Below are 17,232 nucleotides of genomic sequence, written 5' to 3' on the forward strand. Positions count from 1 at the left end.
CAGAAAATCGCTTAAGACGTATTTGCATTTGAAATGGGTTGGAAATCTGGCTGATTTTGTGGGGTCGCATCTACCGTCTGCTTCTCTTCTCCTCTTCACTCCTATTTAATATACAAATTTTCCCTTTTCGATGCAAATCGGACGCATTTCTTTTGCAAATCACACCGCACAAAAAAGTGGAATATTTTTTTCTCCTTATTCCACAGTCTCCGAATAAAATAAATTTACAAAAGATTTTATCGAAAAAGGATAAGCAAACAGAAGGGGGATGCAAGTGGGGGATAAAGTGCTCACGTTCAACGCGAACTTTGTATAAGTGAGTCTGGTTCAATTTTATTTCATTTTTTTGCAATTAGGCTTTGTAACATATGAATACGATATATGTACATATACATATATGTATATGTATGTACATATATATAAATATCTTTTAAATACGTTTTCATACGTCTTAAAATTTATGAGTGCTTCTATTCTTGTTTGCCATTTTCCATTCCTAGAAGTATTTTGTTATGTTTATTATTTCTCGAAGTATTATAAAATGTGTAGGCAGATATTAATGTATAAAAGCAGCTTAAAAGAAAACAAACAATTATTCATAACGACTTCTTCAATTGAAAATTGAAATGAAAATACCCCAGTACAATTAGAAAATAAAGGAAAATACACCTCTATTATATGTACTAGTATGTACTCAACCCGGCGTGCGTTGCAATGCCACAATAATGCAATGCATGCAATTCCCGTTTCCGTTCCCGTTTCCGTTCCTGTTTCTCGTTGTGTTTCGATAAGTGAATGTTTCAGTTTCAAAATATACTTAATAATCAAATTAAATTACAATAATGATAATTTGTCGGAAAAACGCAGGCGGCGAACAAATTTGAAATTACTCAATTGTTATTTTTATTTTATCCTAATTATGCAGGTGGCGACGCGAATACATTTGAAATTATTACGTTGCAGTGCCACTCATTCCTATTTTCGATTATTCGGCAATTATTTTTTTACAGAAATCATCGCGGGCATGCACACAATAACTCATGTAAGTTTCATCGCAATCAGCTTAATGGTATAGGAACGCATACGTGACAGACAGACAAACATTAATTTTTATATACATACATACATATGTGCCTACATATATATATATATGTAGATGAATATGTATTATTTCAAACAAAACAATTGTGATTAATTTGAGAAACCCTGATTCATCACACACGAAGATTTTAAATATATTTATAAACATACCAACGAACGGTCTCTGGGCCAACTTTTTAAACCAGCAGCGTACAAAATATCGAAATAAAAATTAAATTTAAAAATTGAAATTAAATATCAAAATTAAAACTATTATTATTATATTAAAATTAAATTCAAATATCAAAATAAAATTATAGTCATTATATTAAAATTAAAATAAAATATTGAAAGTTAAAACAGAACATGCACAATTTAAATAAATTTTCGAGATTGACCTAAAACTAGATCATCAACAATTACATACAGGTAATCCTCGACTTAAAATGTTTTGACTTACGAAGATACGCACTAAGATCGAAAAAAAAATCAAAGAATTATTATTTTTACTTCCCCGTAAAGCACAGTTACTGAGAATATATCATGTATTAGTATGGGTGATTCAACGATTTTTGCTAACCCGGGTGTTGTCGGTTACATCAAACGGATTTTTTTATTCTTCAATTGTTTCTCTCGTCGAAATAAATTAAGTAATTAAATCATTTCAGAGGTAAAATTTATCGAATAATGTGTGATTATTAATTTTATTTCGACGAAAGAAAAAAAAAACGCTTTGACAAATCACCGACAACCGACACCGCGGTTTTTTGTGAAATGTTTTTTTTATCGATCATCGACGGTCGAAATACAGTAACATATCGTGACGACTTTTAAGAAATAATAACAAGATTTTTTTTCGCTCGTAAGCAGAGAAATCATAATATTTCTCTGGTTTTAAATGAGTATCGTCGTAATTCAAAACATTGTTGTAATTCAAAACATCAACGATGATCTAATTTTAGCTCAATCTCGCTCTTTAGCTTAATTTTGATATTTAATTTCAATTTTTTAATTTAATTTTTATTTCAATATTTTGTACGCTACTGGTTTTATCCTGCTGGTTAAAAAAGTTGGCCCAAAATCGTCATTGGTTTAGTCCGTAGGCACCATTTGAAGAGTGGCCTATTGCGCTCATATTCTAGACCAGGCTTCCCCAAACTGTGTTCCGCGGCAAGTGTGCAAGTGTTTCTATATTTTACACAAAAGAAAAAACAGGCGCAGAAGTTTAGAACGTCTTTTTAGAATATTTGCAAATCTTTAAGATGGGTATTCATAGAAAAAGACAATCACCATATTCTTTAACGTACATAGTTGTTTTAAATGTATTTGATTTTTAATTGCTTTTTATTATTACTAAATTATGTTCACAATACATCTTATCTATTTTATTCTATTTTAATAGCTACTGATCTACTGATCATTTTCTATTTTACAATTTTAATTTAATTTTGTTAGTAATCATAGTATTATATTATTCCAATGTTAATGTTCAGCATAATAGGAAAAAAAGCCTCAAAAATCTATTTACAATTCTTATAAATGCTCATAATACATCTAATACATAATATTATTTAAAGACTCTCTTAAGTCGAAAATCTAAAGCAGATTGTGTTTAGGTAATCTGTGTTTATACCTGAAGGGTATAGACATTTTGTTGTAATCACCGAGACTCTTCATAAGTGTGTTAGTATGGTTATTAGTCATTCTGTCATGGAATCTATCGGTTAGTTTGTTAGTAATGTCTTTAACTATCGTAATAATATTGATGGCATGCAGTTTTTTCAAGTTAGTATATATGGGTGTATTACAAATTATTTTTAGGGATTTAATTTGTATTACTTGGAGCTTGGAAAGGTTAGTATTCGAGGCGTTATCCCATACAGGTGAAGCATAGGTTAATAATGGTAATATGATCGCGCATGTAATTTTATTTTATTTTGATAAAGAACTATGGCGATTAAATATTGGGTATATTGAGGATGTGAGGTGTTTTAAATGTATGAAATACCTTTATTAAACAGTTTTCATTGGGTTTGGTATGGCGTCTATTATATGCTGCTAAATTTATTTTTTGTAGTTTTTTTTATAAATATTAAAGTAAAACCAAAAACCGGGTAAACTCGTTTTTTTTTAATTCCAAATTGAAAACCTGTTTTTTTAAAACAGTTAGTTTTTATATAAACCCTAATATATATACCCAAGTAAAGTCAAAATATTATGAATGTGGATTTGAATAGCTTTGTGATATGATAATGTATTCAATCGATGCTAAAAATTCGTACATTTTTAGCAATGAATGTTTTGCGATCAATTGCCATAAAATATGTAAATAGGTTCCTACAAAACGTGTTGTAGCTCTTAAATTCGACAAATATCTCTTGTTTGAAGATTTTCGTCGGGTACACCGTTCGGAATAGGACGCCGGGATTTTCCATTCATCTGATATGGAGAAAAGCCCCAGTTCGCAGATTCAATATAGCCGACGGTCGGTTCGTGGGTGGTCTCGGGGGGAGAAACGGTCGGGGGCTGATATAGAAGGGCTCGATCGCGACAAAAGATAGATCTGTTTGGTGAAAAAGGGGAAATATCTCGCCGCCGACAACACGGCTTTAGTCAACCCTCATTGATTTCCTGACGTGGGAAAGAGAGTAGCGTCGTTCGACAAAAACGTGTCCTTTGAATAAACTTAACGAAGTGACACACACTTTCAAATAAACGTGTGTGTACGTATTATACATTCGTACCTGTTTATATTTTACCTGAGCCTTTGTGTGCAAGGGTTGGTCTTACGTCCTCCAGACGTTGACGTCAGTTCTGTTTGTGTAGTTTGAGTGGGTTTCTTGGATTTTTTACTTTATTTTTTTTGTGAACATAGAAAACTTTTCGGTCTGGTTATTCGAATATGGTTGTCTTCGTTTCAGATTCACAGTCAATGGCTTTCAAATTTATAAACAGTACATACGTACATATATACATATGTACATCAAAATACACGGCTTAAAATGTCATCCTTGGGAATATTTTATAAAAAAAGATTAAGCCTAAAGGGATGAATACTCGTATTTGAAAATACATACATTTAGGTCTACGTTCAATAGCTTACAAAAAAACGATCAAAAGATATATAATATCAGTGATATTTCTAGAAAGTGGAAATGTATTAAATTCTTCTGTATTGTCTGTTATGTATGTAAATATAAAGAATATTATGAATACAATTGCCTCGTATATTAATTAAGATTGAAGAGTGCCATTTAATTAAAGCATTCGCATATTTATACAGCAAACAAGCCCACATTTCAAATTTAATACAATTTTCTTGATATATAATTCATTATTATTTCAACATTAACCTTACTTGATATTAAAACCTAATATAGCCGTTATTAAACCCAAACATACGATTTAGGCGCGTATTATTCGAACAGGGAAATGATTTCATTTTAAGTGTTCATTAAAACTTTTGGCAGTTAAGAATAACTACGATGGAGGGTTGAAAATGTACTTAAATTCACGATCAATCTTTATCATCGTATGTGATTTTCATCTTCAAATTGTATTATATATAATATTTTTCCTATTTATTTTTATTAGTTAATGTAAACAATATTTTTGATAGAAATTCCTGAAGTGGTACATTAGTAGCGGTCATTATCTTGTCAGTTGCATTATGTATTTACTCGCCTCAGGTATTGGCTTAGGATCTTAAAGCTACTATGGTCTACATGGGAAAACTTTCTGGTTACAGATTTATTAGTTCTAGTTTTGTGCTGCGAAAACTCCTTAGTGGAAATAAAACCCGGTTGGAATATTTGTCTTTCGCTCGACGAAGACGTTCGTAATATTGTCGGAAATGCTTTAAAATTCGCTAAAATACTTCTATCGAATTGTGAAAGCCTCCCTTACGAACCACCTTTCCGTCTCCCTTCGATTTCAACATTATTTGTTTAAAAAAGATTGAAACTCGAAGTCGTTTACATAAAATTGAAAGTCGCGTTTATTTGACATACCTTCTTGGAACGAGGCAATCATTTCAATTTGAAGGAAAATATGTTCAAACATCTTTCGAAAAGACTCGGATATTTTACTTACGTAATATTATATACTCAAATGTAGAGTTAATTTAGCTTAAATCAACAGCGACGACCTTTGAATTTTGATTTTAGATATGAAATTCAAAGATCGGCTTATATTAATTAACAGTGATGTGTCCCATCACGATGCATTAAAAATATTATGGCATAACACATTGTATTCTATTGCGAAACATTCCGACGAAATGAGAAAAACAGAATAGTTAGAGAGGGGTATAATTGACCCCAAAGTCGATGCTACGTAGGGAATCGAGAAGTTTTATTGTAATCACCCTTTTTACGATCGACCGAATATGGATCGTGTTAGTAAAAGTGTCAGCTGAAGCAATCAGAACTTTGTTATTTTGTTTTTTTATAGAGCATCCTATTACTTTTAGACTTTGGGTCTTTAACTGTTATATTGTACAATTAGATTGAACGTGGAATTCAAGAAAGATACCTAAAAGGTAAAACGGTTCTCTTTCGTAATGTTTCCTTGGTTCACCCTTTTTTTCGAAGTACGACATACATATGTATGGTACATCTAGTGTTTTCCATGGACTGTGGAGTCGGTTAATAAGAAGAGGTTAGTAAAAATCTACCGACTCCGACTATATTTTATGATTCACCGATCGACTCCAACACCGACTTCAGCTTGAACGATTTTAGTATGATCGACTTTTCTTGCGAACGTAAAAATTGTTTGTAATGAAAATAATAGCGATTTTCTAAATAAAAAAATTAAAGGAATTAAAAAGTCACTAAAAATTGATATTTAACTCAATTTGCTGAATTATTGGTAATTAAATAGGTATACATAAAAATAAGTATATGAATAGTGTGTATTTATGAATTTCATATATGTACAAATAAATCAGTGAGAAAATTGAGGGTAAAAAGGAAAATAAAAAAAAAGTACGAGACGGATAAAACAATCGGTTTTGGCCATAATACATCAAAATAATTCAACAATTTTATTTACAATGTAATTTAAATCCATGATATTCATAACGAAATTGTTAAATTCAAATTTATTTGTTAATTTACTTCAATAAAATTGACACATACTGTAATACTATTAATTAGAGAAAAATAAGAGTCGGTTGATTTTTTACAAGGTTTTTACGACTCTGAGTCAGATCCGCTTGAAATGCTCCGACTCCACAGCCCAAATTTTTTTTTAGGTTTTTTAGTAAAATTTCGCCGAAATATTCATATCTGTTGTCTTAGTTAAAAAAAAAAGTTAATTGCATAGTTTTTGAGTTTTAATTTTAGACCATTTTATTTATTCTAAATAACACACTTAATCAACGGGTTTGAATGGAAGAATACAATTTTCGAACTTTTCATGAATCAAATTTTTGCTATAAAATAATGCAACATTATTTTCATTTAACAAGTAAACATTAGTAAACTGAATCCTTATTTTCAATGTTAGATACATATTTATTTTATTTGTTTTAAACATAAACAAACAGCCCTACAACGTACCTACATAACATACATAATATGGATACTTAAAGTTTCTAAAAATAAATTACTACAACGAAATAAAATAAAAACAAAGAATAAATTTATTGAATAGTGATAGCTATGGGATAAACATATATATATGTATGTATATATGTGATACTAAGAATAATGATCAAATATGTACATACATACATGTTATAGTTTTACTATTCAACAGATTGACTTGTTTCAATTTGTGTTTAAACTTACGGGACTTTCCATCAAAGTATTGCTTTCTTGAAAGACTGAAACTGCGATAGACGTTGTTTTAGTATAAATTATTAGTTTAGTTTAGGTAGTACCCATGGTAGATTTTGGAATTCAATTATTCAATTAAAGATGAATGTCCCATTGTAAAGGAAGCTCTGTATTTGTTCCCCGGTGGATTTTCCAGGGTTATCTAAATTTGAATATAGCATAACTTGATTTGGCACGACTCCTCTTCCTGCAAGGCGAAAGTTCGTCAAATCGGTCTCTCCCACCAGGAATGGAGAAAGTTCTCCAACTCTCTACAAACCGTCTTTGTGTCGTTTGGTTATATTTACCAGACGCCATGATTCATACAAATTGCTCATACGGGTTCAATACAAGCTCAAAGTTCAAAACCTTTAAATTATGGGAAGGGGAAAAAAGCTCGTCTTAATCGTGAAAATTTAACCTAATCTCATCTTCAAAACTTGGAGAAATCATTAGTGTAAGTTTACTTGCAGCTTTCGCGCTCAACATAGCGGAAATGGAATGTCTAAGTTGGCGGATAAGCGAAGTTAATACGGTTTTCAGACCTTCATAGAAATACGATCTGACTGCCCGAACGGAAGCATCGCCATTTACGGTTCGATTAATACATTTTCCTCATAGTAAGTTAACCCCGAATATCTTGAAATCTCCCAAAATAATATACTACATACATATGTATGTATGTATTAAATAATCGTTGTTTCGATTTTTTTGTTTATTTTGCCGTTTTCCGCCGTAGCGAATTCTTTGTCTTTAATTTTTGTGAATCTTGTATAAAGATGTTTATTAAAATTGTCTTGTAAGTGATTACATGGAAATTTTTGTAAAATTTCAAATACTTCTAATACAATCAAATGATAACAATCATTTCAATATATTTTGGCCAAAGCCGAAGCAAGCGAGCTTTTCGAGTCCGACTTGTATCAAATCACTATAAATTATTATTATTATTTCTATAAGAAAATACATTTTAATGTTTTATGTACGAAATATATACATGATCACATATTTACTAAAAGGAACATATTTACCTACATACATTATATATAACTAGTTGCCTGTGTGCACATAATTGTGCACTCGGTAAAATATCGCAATTCCGATCAACGGAATTAATAAGTATATTTTTTTCAATTTATAAAAAGTTAAATAACTTGTGTAAAATGAAATTTTTATGAAAATATGCGACGAATTCGAAAGTTGAATAAATGAAAATGGAAGTATTCACAGCGTTGAATTTGTAACGAAGGCTTGAGTGCATTAATTTGCATTTTTATTCGAACGTTACATTTCAGGTTAAATTAAAATCATTTCAGATTCAACCAGATGCCTCCTCTTTCCATGATAAATGTACATTCATATATAATATTATCATGTATGTAAATCCATATCACTACAATCACATACGTTGAAATCCCGCTAAAGCTTGGCTTTGTCGTTATATAACGAGCAAATATTAATTTAACGCCGCTTATTATTTTATAGATATGAGAGCTCAGCGTTTTGTGATTTAGATACATGTGGGTATATTGAAAACCCTCATAATTTAATATGCAACAAGTCCCTCAGCAACCAAGTAGGGAGAGTTTTGTATAGATTATAACGGATTATGAGCTTCTGAAACCTTCTACACATAAGTCGATATTTTTGGTAAAATTTAAATATCAAGATGAACAAGGATTTTTAATGAAATATTTCCCAGTCTTGTGAGAGACGTGGATAATCGCTTAATTAAATATGGCTAATCTCATCATCCCGAGAGATAGAAAGGGGCATTTGACTGAAACTGGGGGAGGTACTAGTTTGTGTATTCAGAAAACGAAGCTTAATACTGTATTCTCGAATTTAATTATCGATTAAATTGAAATTGACATCGTTATTTTGTAAAAAATTATAAACATATACTTTTTTTTCAGAAGAACAAAGATCTGATGTCAGACTTATTGGCGAATTGCAAGATTAAAAATGGTAAGTTTTTTTTTCAATATTTTAATTTCCACAATTTCCAAATTTCAAAATGCTTATTCAACAATGTTTTTTCATAAAGTTTTAAAATGATCGACCAATATTAATTATATTATTAGTAAATGTTATAGAACGCGTTTAAAGCCCATATATTGATCAAAATCTGAACCTTAAGCTATCAATCAATTGAAGACTATGATATTGTAAAGGTAGCGATATCTACATAGTCAGGTATTTATATACATATATACAATATAATGCAGGTGTTGTTTGGATAAGGCTTATTTGACAACAAATAAACCGGGCCCTTCTTCAACCCTTATCCTGCAAACGCGTTTACTCTACAAATATTGTCTACGATTAATACTTGAGACGCGTGCCTTCATTCGTATACACTCGTCGTAGTGTGTATTTTTCATTACGTATCGATGTTTTCGAAAATACATCGTTAAATAATATCTTCGGCTTCGTCTTAAATTCTGGGAAATGATAATAAAAATTGAAATATTATCTATCAAGTCGAAAATAAATATTTTCCAATTCTATTTAATAGATTAGACCGGTGGCAATCTGAGCCTTCCAATATTTTGAAACAGAGCGTGGATTATCCGTTTAAAGGTTAAAGTCTCAGATAAAATTTAAATTATCTCTCGTCGATATTATTTAGGGCTCGCCTTGATATTTTATTGGGCTCCAAGACGAATCGCATTAAAATCGCGTTAAAAGCGAACCTCTCCTCTTCCGTAGGTATTTTACGATAAATAGAAGGGATTTCGACTCTGTGAAAATATCTTGTTACGACTTAACGACGAATTAGATCGTTTACATTGTTTGTTTGAATATAAATCATAATAAACTGTATTTAACGTTATGCTATATATTTGATCGTTTAAATCTAGCTGAAATTACTGTCGATCGGTAGACTTTTAGCTTAGTTAAAGTGTATTATAAAAAAAATAAATGAAAAAACTTGCCATCATTTCATTTCGATTCCAATTCTGTCAGTTGTACAACTCATTTTTGATTGAGTAAAATTTTAGATAAATTTGAAAACCATTTTCGCGTTGACACATTGCGATAATCAATTCATGAGATATGAAATGTCAAATGTATTATTTTTTTGTGAAGCATACTGTTATTTTATTTTACTGCACACACAGTTATTTGAATGTATGCATGTATGTATATTATAGTAGTGTAGTATATTATTTTATAATTCTTATGTTATAATATACATATGTATGTACATATATTGTATATACATATATGGATATTTATATTTACTGGAATCACTCGGATTGTTCAAATTAATTTATAAATATTACACATACATAATTCGATTTAATTTTCAAATAAGGATGTACATACATATTATTTTTTGCTCTCAAATTAATTTTCAAGTTTGAAATCCTATTTATTTTGTACTTGAATATGTGCATATGTATTTGAGGTAAAAGTAAAAAGCGGCTTTCGTCGATAATGTGAATTCCTCGAAGCATTCTTAACATTTTATTTGAGCCGCTTACGTTATCGATTTGATAATTTTTTTACCCGTAATTGAATTATTGTTATATATTTTTTAATATTTTGGATACTTAAATTTATCCAATTATTTTTAATATTAGAAATAATTGTGCTTTGAAGCTCATATCTTGAAATCCGTCATATCAAATCATTTTAATGATGATTACTTTATTACTTTAAGCTTTTATAGATATTTACTCAGCAGTTTAACGAAAATGTTGTTTATTTAATAACCAATGGGCCAATCGATGGGTTTTTTTTTATTTTAAGGTAATATTTAAATAATAACAAAATATGTACATATAATAATAATAATAATAATAACAGAAAAAGGACGTAGTACTAAATGAAGATGTTTAGTAATAGAAGAAGGATAAGAAAAATTCATTGACTTTAAAGATTCATCAAGTTGTTTATAATAAAAAAATATTTGAGTTATTAGACTGATTTGGTATGAGAGCATTTTATGCTCATATTCGTGTACAAAGTGTTCGGGCATACAAAATATTATCCCGTATATATTTAAGCATATGATATAAATAACTTCTGAACGTCGAGAGGCAACTGAAAAGCCTTTTGCGAGTGTTCTAGCGTAAATTGCACGTGCACCGTATTACATACATATATGCGCGAGCGATTTAGATATACCGAGCCTTTGTTTCTCAGACACGTTAAAAAAATCCGAGATTCCAAGACAGTCTGAAACGCCTCAAGGGTTTCTAGAAAAGCATTTCGGTCAAATTTAGCGTTGAGTTTCCTTTTTTTCACGTGTATGTGAAAAAAAATTGAAAAAGGTGTCGAACTGCGTCGTAAGTGTTTACCGTTCGCCGGATCGCTCCATTCGGGTCGGTTGGGTTTTTCACGAATTTCCCGCATTTATTTCCACGGCGAACGGTCGCATAAAAACTTTTATGATGTTTCATAGTCGTATTTCCATTTTAGGAGGCGACTTTTTCATCTAAGCCACCCCCGACACTTTCCTCAAATTCACCATATCGCAACTGGGAGATAGAATTCCGAAAGGGTTTTCTCCGACTCTATAAAAAACCATTTACTCCCAGGCGTTTTATCAAATTACCCAGCGTTTTTCGCATTTCGTTTTTTCGGATAGTGCAATTTATTTATTTATTGTGTTACAACGTAAACTTGGACACAATGTGTGTCAGTATTGTTGACCATTGCGTGTTGCGGCTATATAAACGTGTCATAAATATATTTTTATTATGATAATAATATTATACAAACACATTATATATTAAAGTCACATCGTAGTGCACTTGTAGAGCTATTGCATACCAGTAAAGAGTCGTGGGTTCAATTCTATTCAAATACACCGCTGGTGTGATCTTGTGGTTATTAAAACACAGATCGACCGTTTCGTGTTAGAATTTTCCTAGCTTAATTTTTCTAGCTTAATTGTTGTGACGGATCCAATAAACCGGTATCTTCCCCCTTAATTCCTCACAAATTCGAGTTATTAGTATCTCGGATTCGTTGAACACTTTAAATATATCCTACCTTCATAATGTATTCCCCGCATATTTGCTGTTTTTCAAAAATTCGTTGATTGTCCATAGATTCTACTAGTTTATATTATATTATATTCTACTAGTTTTGGGCCCGTTGATTTCAACAGGTGGTTTCGGAAAGGATCTGATACATGAATTAAAATAAAGTTTTATGCTATAATATAAATTATATATGTATATATAAAGAAACAGGTTATGTTCGATGCGCTATCCTCTTTTTTCTTTTTTTTTTTTCAAATATCGTTAAAATATAATTAATTTAATATTAATAATAAATTAATTATATTTAAAATAATTTAATATAGCAAAAAGTTAAAAACCTTGCTAAATAAAATTATATGTACTTACTCTTATATGAACACATTCGTGAAAATGGTTTTAGTCGAGAGTTTAACGTAAATATTTGGTCGTGTTATAGACGAAATCAATTATAAACAAACTTCGGTCATTGACCTCGCAACCTTGAATAATAATATAGATCGAAACACCTGGTTACATTATATAATTTTAATTTTGTTCAGTGTAAACAAAGAATGGGATTTATGGATTTTATTTTTAATTTTTACACTTTTGTTATTTTTTTTTTCTCTCTGAATGATGTATTATTTTCCTTTTGTTACTTTTTTTTTATTATTTTATTTTACCATGTTTTCTGCTTTTGATTTTTTCCTTTATTTACAGTTTACTTGTTTTTATATCTTTTTCAAATGTAGGCCATTGTGGCGCATTAGGTTCTTCCTGTAATGCCACAATGGTCCAAAACTATTAAATAAATAAATAAATAAATAATATATGTCATTTAGAACACTTAATCCAGGAGCGGTGGTAGTCCACTGGTAGATCGTTTGCACTGAGACCCAAGAGGATATTTTTTTTGTCAATTTGATAGAGGTACCGTTTCAACAATGAAATCACATAAATTTACTAACTCTGATAAGAAACGATCGACTTGGAGTCACAAATATCCAAGTCTGACCAGCAGCATTAAAAATTATCACGGTATCAAACCGGTAACCTCTCGGTGCTAAGCATAAACGCCACCACCGAGCCATACTGCTGGCATACATATGTAATGAAAAAAAAAATAAGCAAGATTTAGAAGAAGTCGCTTTAAAATTAGTTTTTGATATACATAGCTTAGCTACGAACGTGTAAAAAAGTGTAATAAAGTATGAAAAAATACCAAGTAGTATAATTAAAAATTTGTAAAACTATGTATACCAGGTCATTGTGATTATGTTATACGTAGAACTACACCTGTTTTCAGTTGTTATTTTAATTACTATGAATAAATTATGAGAATAGCCGAGTTAATTTGATGCGTTCTGCAATCATATACGATTGCATTATTAAATATCCATAATACTAAGCCATTTATAACAATATACGCATGTATATTTTTTTCTTGTGGTTGTATGTATGTTGTAAAAAAATACGATAAAATAGACGTTTGCAATATTTTTATGAGTGAAAGCACGGAAAGCTGTGAAACGTTTCGAATTTAAGGAAGGTCGTTGATTTGATGTAAAATTGTATTAAAAGTTGTACCTTCCTGGTCGAAATTGAGTTGAAAGTTTTTCTTTGATTTGAACCAAAATATTATAAATCAATTTGAACCTAAAAAGATTTTTTTTAAAAGTTTTCATAACAAAAGAAAAATATAATTTGAAATTAAAATTTTTCATAATGTTTTCATAAAAGCATTGTTTCCATTTCGTGCTGATTGTTGGACTCTTTTCTTTTTCTCCCACTTCATTTATATTCTTCCGTTTTATTCATTAATTATGTAAAGAAGTTTCGATTACGATTTTTGAATAAATTAGTCAATGATTGAGTCCACATTCTTAATTAATATAATACATTATACACCCTCATACATCAATAATAGAAAGACAATGCCTTAAATTGTATGCGAAATTCTACTGAATTAATTAAAACAAGAATATCGAATCTCCTAGTTATTACGGTATATATTCACAGAAACAATTCAATTCATTATTAAAATCTTCATTTCGCCCCGCAGCAGATGAAATCCCTTCCGAAATTAAATTTACAGTAATAGCCAAATTATATTAAAGTTATTATTACATTTAATGTAGGTATGTATGTTTGTGCTGATTTTGTGAGACACATACGTAACAAAATATAATTTTACCGTGTGGTTGACAATCAAGCAACGGTGTGCAAACACGATTGATGTGTCCTCTTCTGACTGGGGATTGTTTGCTCATCAAGCTTCCATTGTCACACTGTTGACAATGGGTTCACTTGATTTTACACGTACATATGTACATTATATACTACGAAGTCGTAATGATGACGGTGAGATAATGAAATTTAAAATATTTACACTTGAATGTGAAATACATATGTACATACATATACATATATCTACGTATTTATGTTCTACGCTCGAACCTTCGGATGAGATAACATGGCTCATCATTAATTACAATAGGTATATGTATATTATATGTACATGCCTAAATAAGTTATGGAGTGTATTTATGTAAACTTTCTTCGCGAAGTAATATTGTTAATTGGAAAGTTTTCATATTGTTTATTATTATTTGATGAGCAGGAGTCGGTTCCGGAGGTAGGGCCGGATCTCCTCAAAGAGGTTCACCGCCAAGGAGACCACCTTCACCAGACAGACCCAACCCAGCAGATGCCATAACGGAAGTAAGCGAAACTATGTACATATGTATATTCTGATTATTATATGTTTGTATGTATGTAGTTGAATTTCGTCAAAGTATCAAACTTCGTCAAATATGTAGACTTTCTTCCTTTATCTTAACTGGAATCCTTTCTAAACTTAGACAATAGAGTGTTACATATAAAATAATACTGCCTATTTGGGAAAGTTTTTGATTTAACAATATATGGATAATTTCATTATTTATAAAGTACATATATATAAAGTGTACTAGATATATGTATGTTCGCATAAAATTTCATGATGAAATTTATATTTAAATTTTAGATTGAATTCAATGTATTGTGATTTAAAATTCAATTTAATTTTATGAAAGCAATTAATACGAAAGCACATTTTGTGTTAATTAATTTTCTTTATTTATATATATATCTATATACATACACACACACACATATATATATATATATATATATATATATATATATATATATATATATATATATATATATATATATATATATATATATACATATATATATATATATATATATATATATATATATATATATATATATATATATATATATATATATACACCTACTTATTATTAGAATTCAAATCAACCGAATGAAACACAAGTCTGGGAATTTAATGATTCGTGGAATTATGTAAATGCTTAAAATAATACTAAAATAGGAAATATTCATGGAAAGACTAAATAAGGCCAAATACGGTTTTTAATCTACCTATACATTTATGTACTTATGTATGTATATACATACATACATACATATGTATGTACTAAGATAATTGAAAGACAATTCAATTAATTCAATAATAATAATTCAATTTAATTCAAGAATTCAATCAAATCTAATCATTAAATAAAATTATAAAAAAAAATAATATTACATACATATATACATATGTATGTATTAGGTGAAAATTATACAGGCGCAAACACACACAATCGTGCGGCACGGCATTCCTAGATAGTTTTCAGTTGTGAATGGGCGTACATTATGTCATTATTAATTATTATTTCGACAAGTTTCTCCTATATTTCTTTAAATACGAAAATCACCACTATCGATCACTGTCAAACCTATGTCAATACAAGGAAAATATATCAATGAAAATACTCTATGGGGTGAGTTTGGTCAGGCGTGTTAGTATTTTCTTACATTTGCAAAACTATGTATGTATATATAAGAAAAAACATGACACGTACGATTATGTTTGTCTGCACATTGCTAATGGTATGTAGTAGTGGATATAGTGAAGAGATTAAAGAGATTGGATTGGGAATGGGGATTACGTGGAGAGAAAAATGGACGAAATAGGTTCTGGAATGTAAAAGTGTGAAAGGAAGGCTGCAGGGAAGATGGGTAGAAGAAATTGGAGAAATGTTTGCGGTGAGATGGATGAGAGTTGCGCAAAAAAGATACGAATAGAATTGCATGTTTGGAGAGGCCTTCATTCGGCAGTGGATAGTGAATGGCTGTAAATGATGATGATACACACATTTTAAAATAGTGTCCTAAATTTAACTGTAAATATTATTAATGACCTTAAAATTAAATTTGTATAAATAAATTACATTTTCTACACCTTATTCTAGATTTTGATATTTAATGTACCTACTAAATATATATGTATGTATATTGTACTATATAATAGATAGGATATAGATATGTAATGATGGATTCAAAAGTCACAGTTTTCATTTACCAGTACAAAATTGTAAAAAGCAATTTATAAAATAGTGTCTATCTATTACATAATACATACATATGTATAGGACGTAGTTCTCGTTGTGTATACAATTTTAATTGGAGTGTTATTCCTCGACCCTTTATTAGGGCGTGTCACTGGGCTCAATGTTTACATTTAACCCTTTACATTTTCGTTGTACACGAACATTAATAATAACAGTTTCCATGTTTACAGTATTTAAAATTGATAATTTTCGTACATTTTCAGTCACCGAGTCCGGCTATGTCTCGCATTGGGTGGGCCCTCAGGACGATGCTGGTTTCCGAGCAAGGTGCATGTTTAAGGGATAGAAAAGTATCAGGAAAACTCGTCAGGAAGTGTGCTCCAGGTACAGAATTAGTCGACTGGTTGATGAACGTGTCACCGAGTGTTCATGGACGACAACAAGCAGCTGGAATGTGGCAAGCTCTTCTCGAAGAAGGTGTCATCTCACACGGTATACATTTAAATACATATACACTTCACTCCGTAATATTAGACAGACATAATATGCACGACTTTTTTTCCCATGTAACGCGGTGGAACGGCGTTCCGGTACCTTTTTTCTCGGCATTTCTTATGATTTAAACGATTATTCTACATAATATAATTTGAAAATATTTTTTTGTAATAAAAAACCTTGACAAGAATTGAGTTCAGGCACCTTTTTTTAAAAAAAAAAGCCCTGCATATATGCATAGTGGACATTATGCAATTTAGATCATAAATGTACTTACATATAATATTTATTTTAATGAATTGAAGTTATATCATGTACGCAGTTCATTATATACATATGTATGTATATCTTAAGTATCTTTATGACTAAAGGTCGGCTTTTATCATATTATCCAGCACTGCACGCCAGCAACTGGGTGCAACACTGCATGGAAGT

At 30.2% G+C, this 17,232-nt stretch overlaps 1 protein-coding gene across 1 annotated transcript in view; it reads left to right on the plus strand.

The window, feature by feature from the left end:
* The window catches only part of Epac (Exchange protein directly activated by cAMP), a 129,689-nt gene that overhangs the window by 103,621 nt on the left and 8,836 nt on the right, over window positions 1-17,232 (plus strand). The window contains exons 5-7 of the mRNA XM_077437193.1: window positions 8,819-8,870; window positions 14,502-14,602; window positions 16,566-16,794. Coding sequence (XP_077293319.1) covers window positions 8,819-8,870; window positions 14,502-14,602; window positions 16,566-16,794 — 382 coding nt within the window. The remainder of the gene's footprint in view (window positions 1-8,818; window positions 8,871-14,501; window positions 14,603-16,565; window positions 16,795-17,232) is intronic.

The sequence above is a fragment of the Arctopsyche grandis genome, chromosome 8 (genome assembly GCF_051622035.1).
Source record: "Arctopsyche grandis isolate Sample6627 chromosome 8, ASM5162203v2, whole genome shotgun sequence".
In the NCBI taxonomy this organism is placed as follows: Eukaryota; Metazoa; Arthropoda; class Insecta; order Trichoptera; family Hydropsychidae; genus Arctopsyche; species Arctopsyche grandis.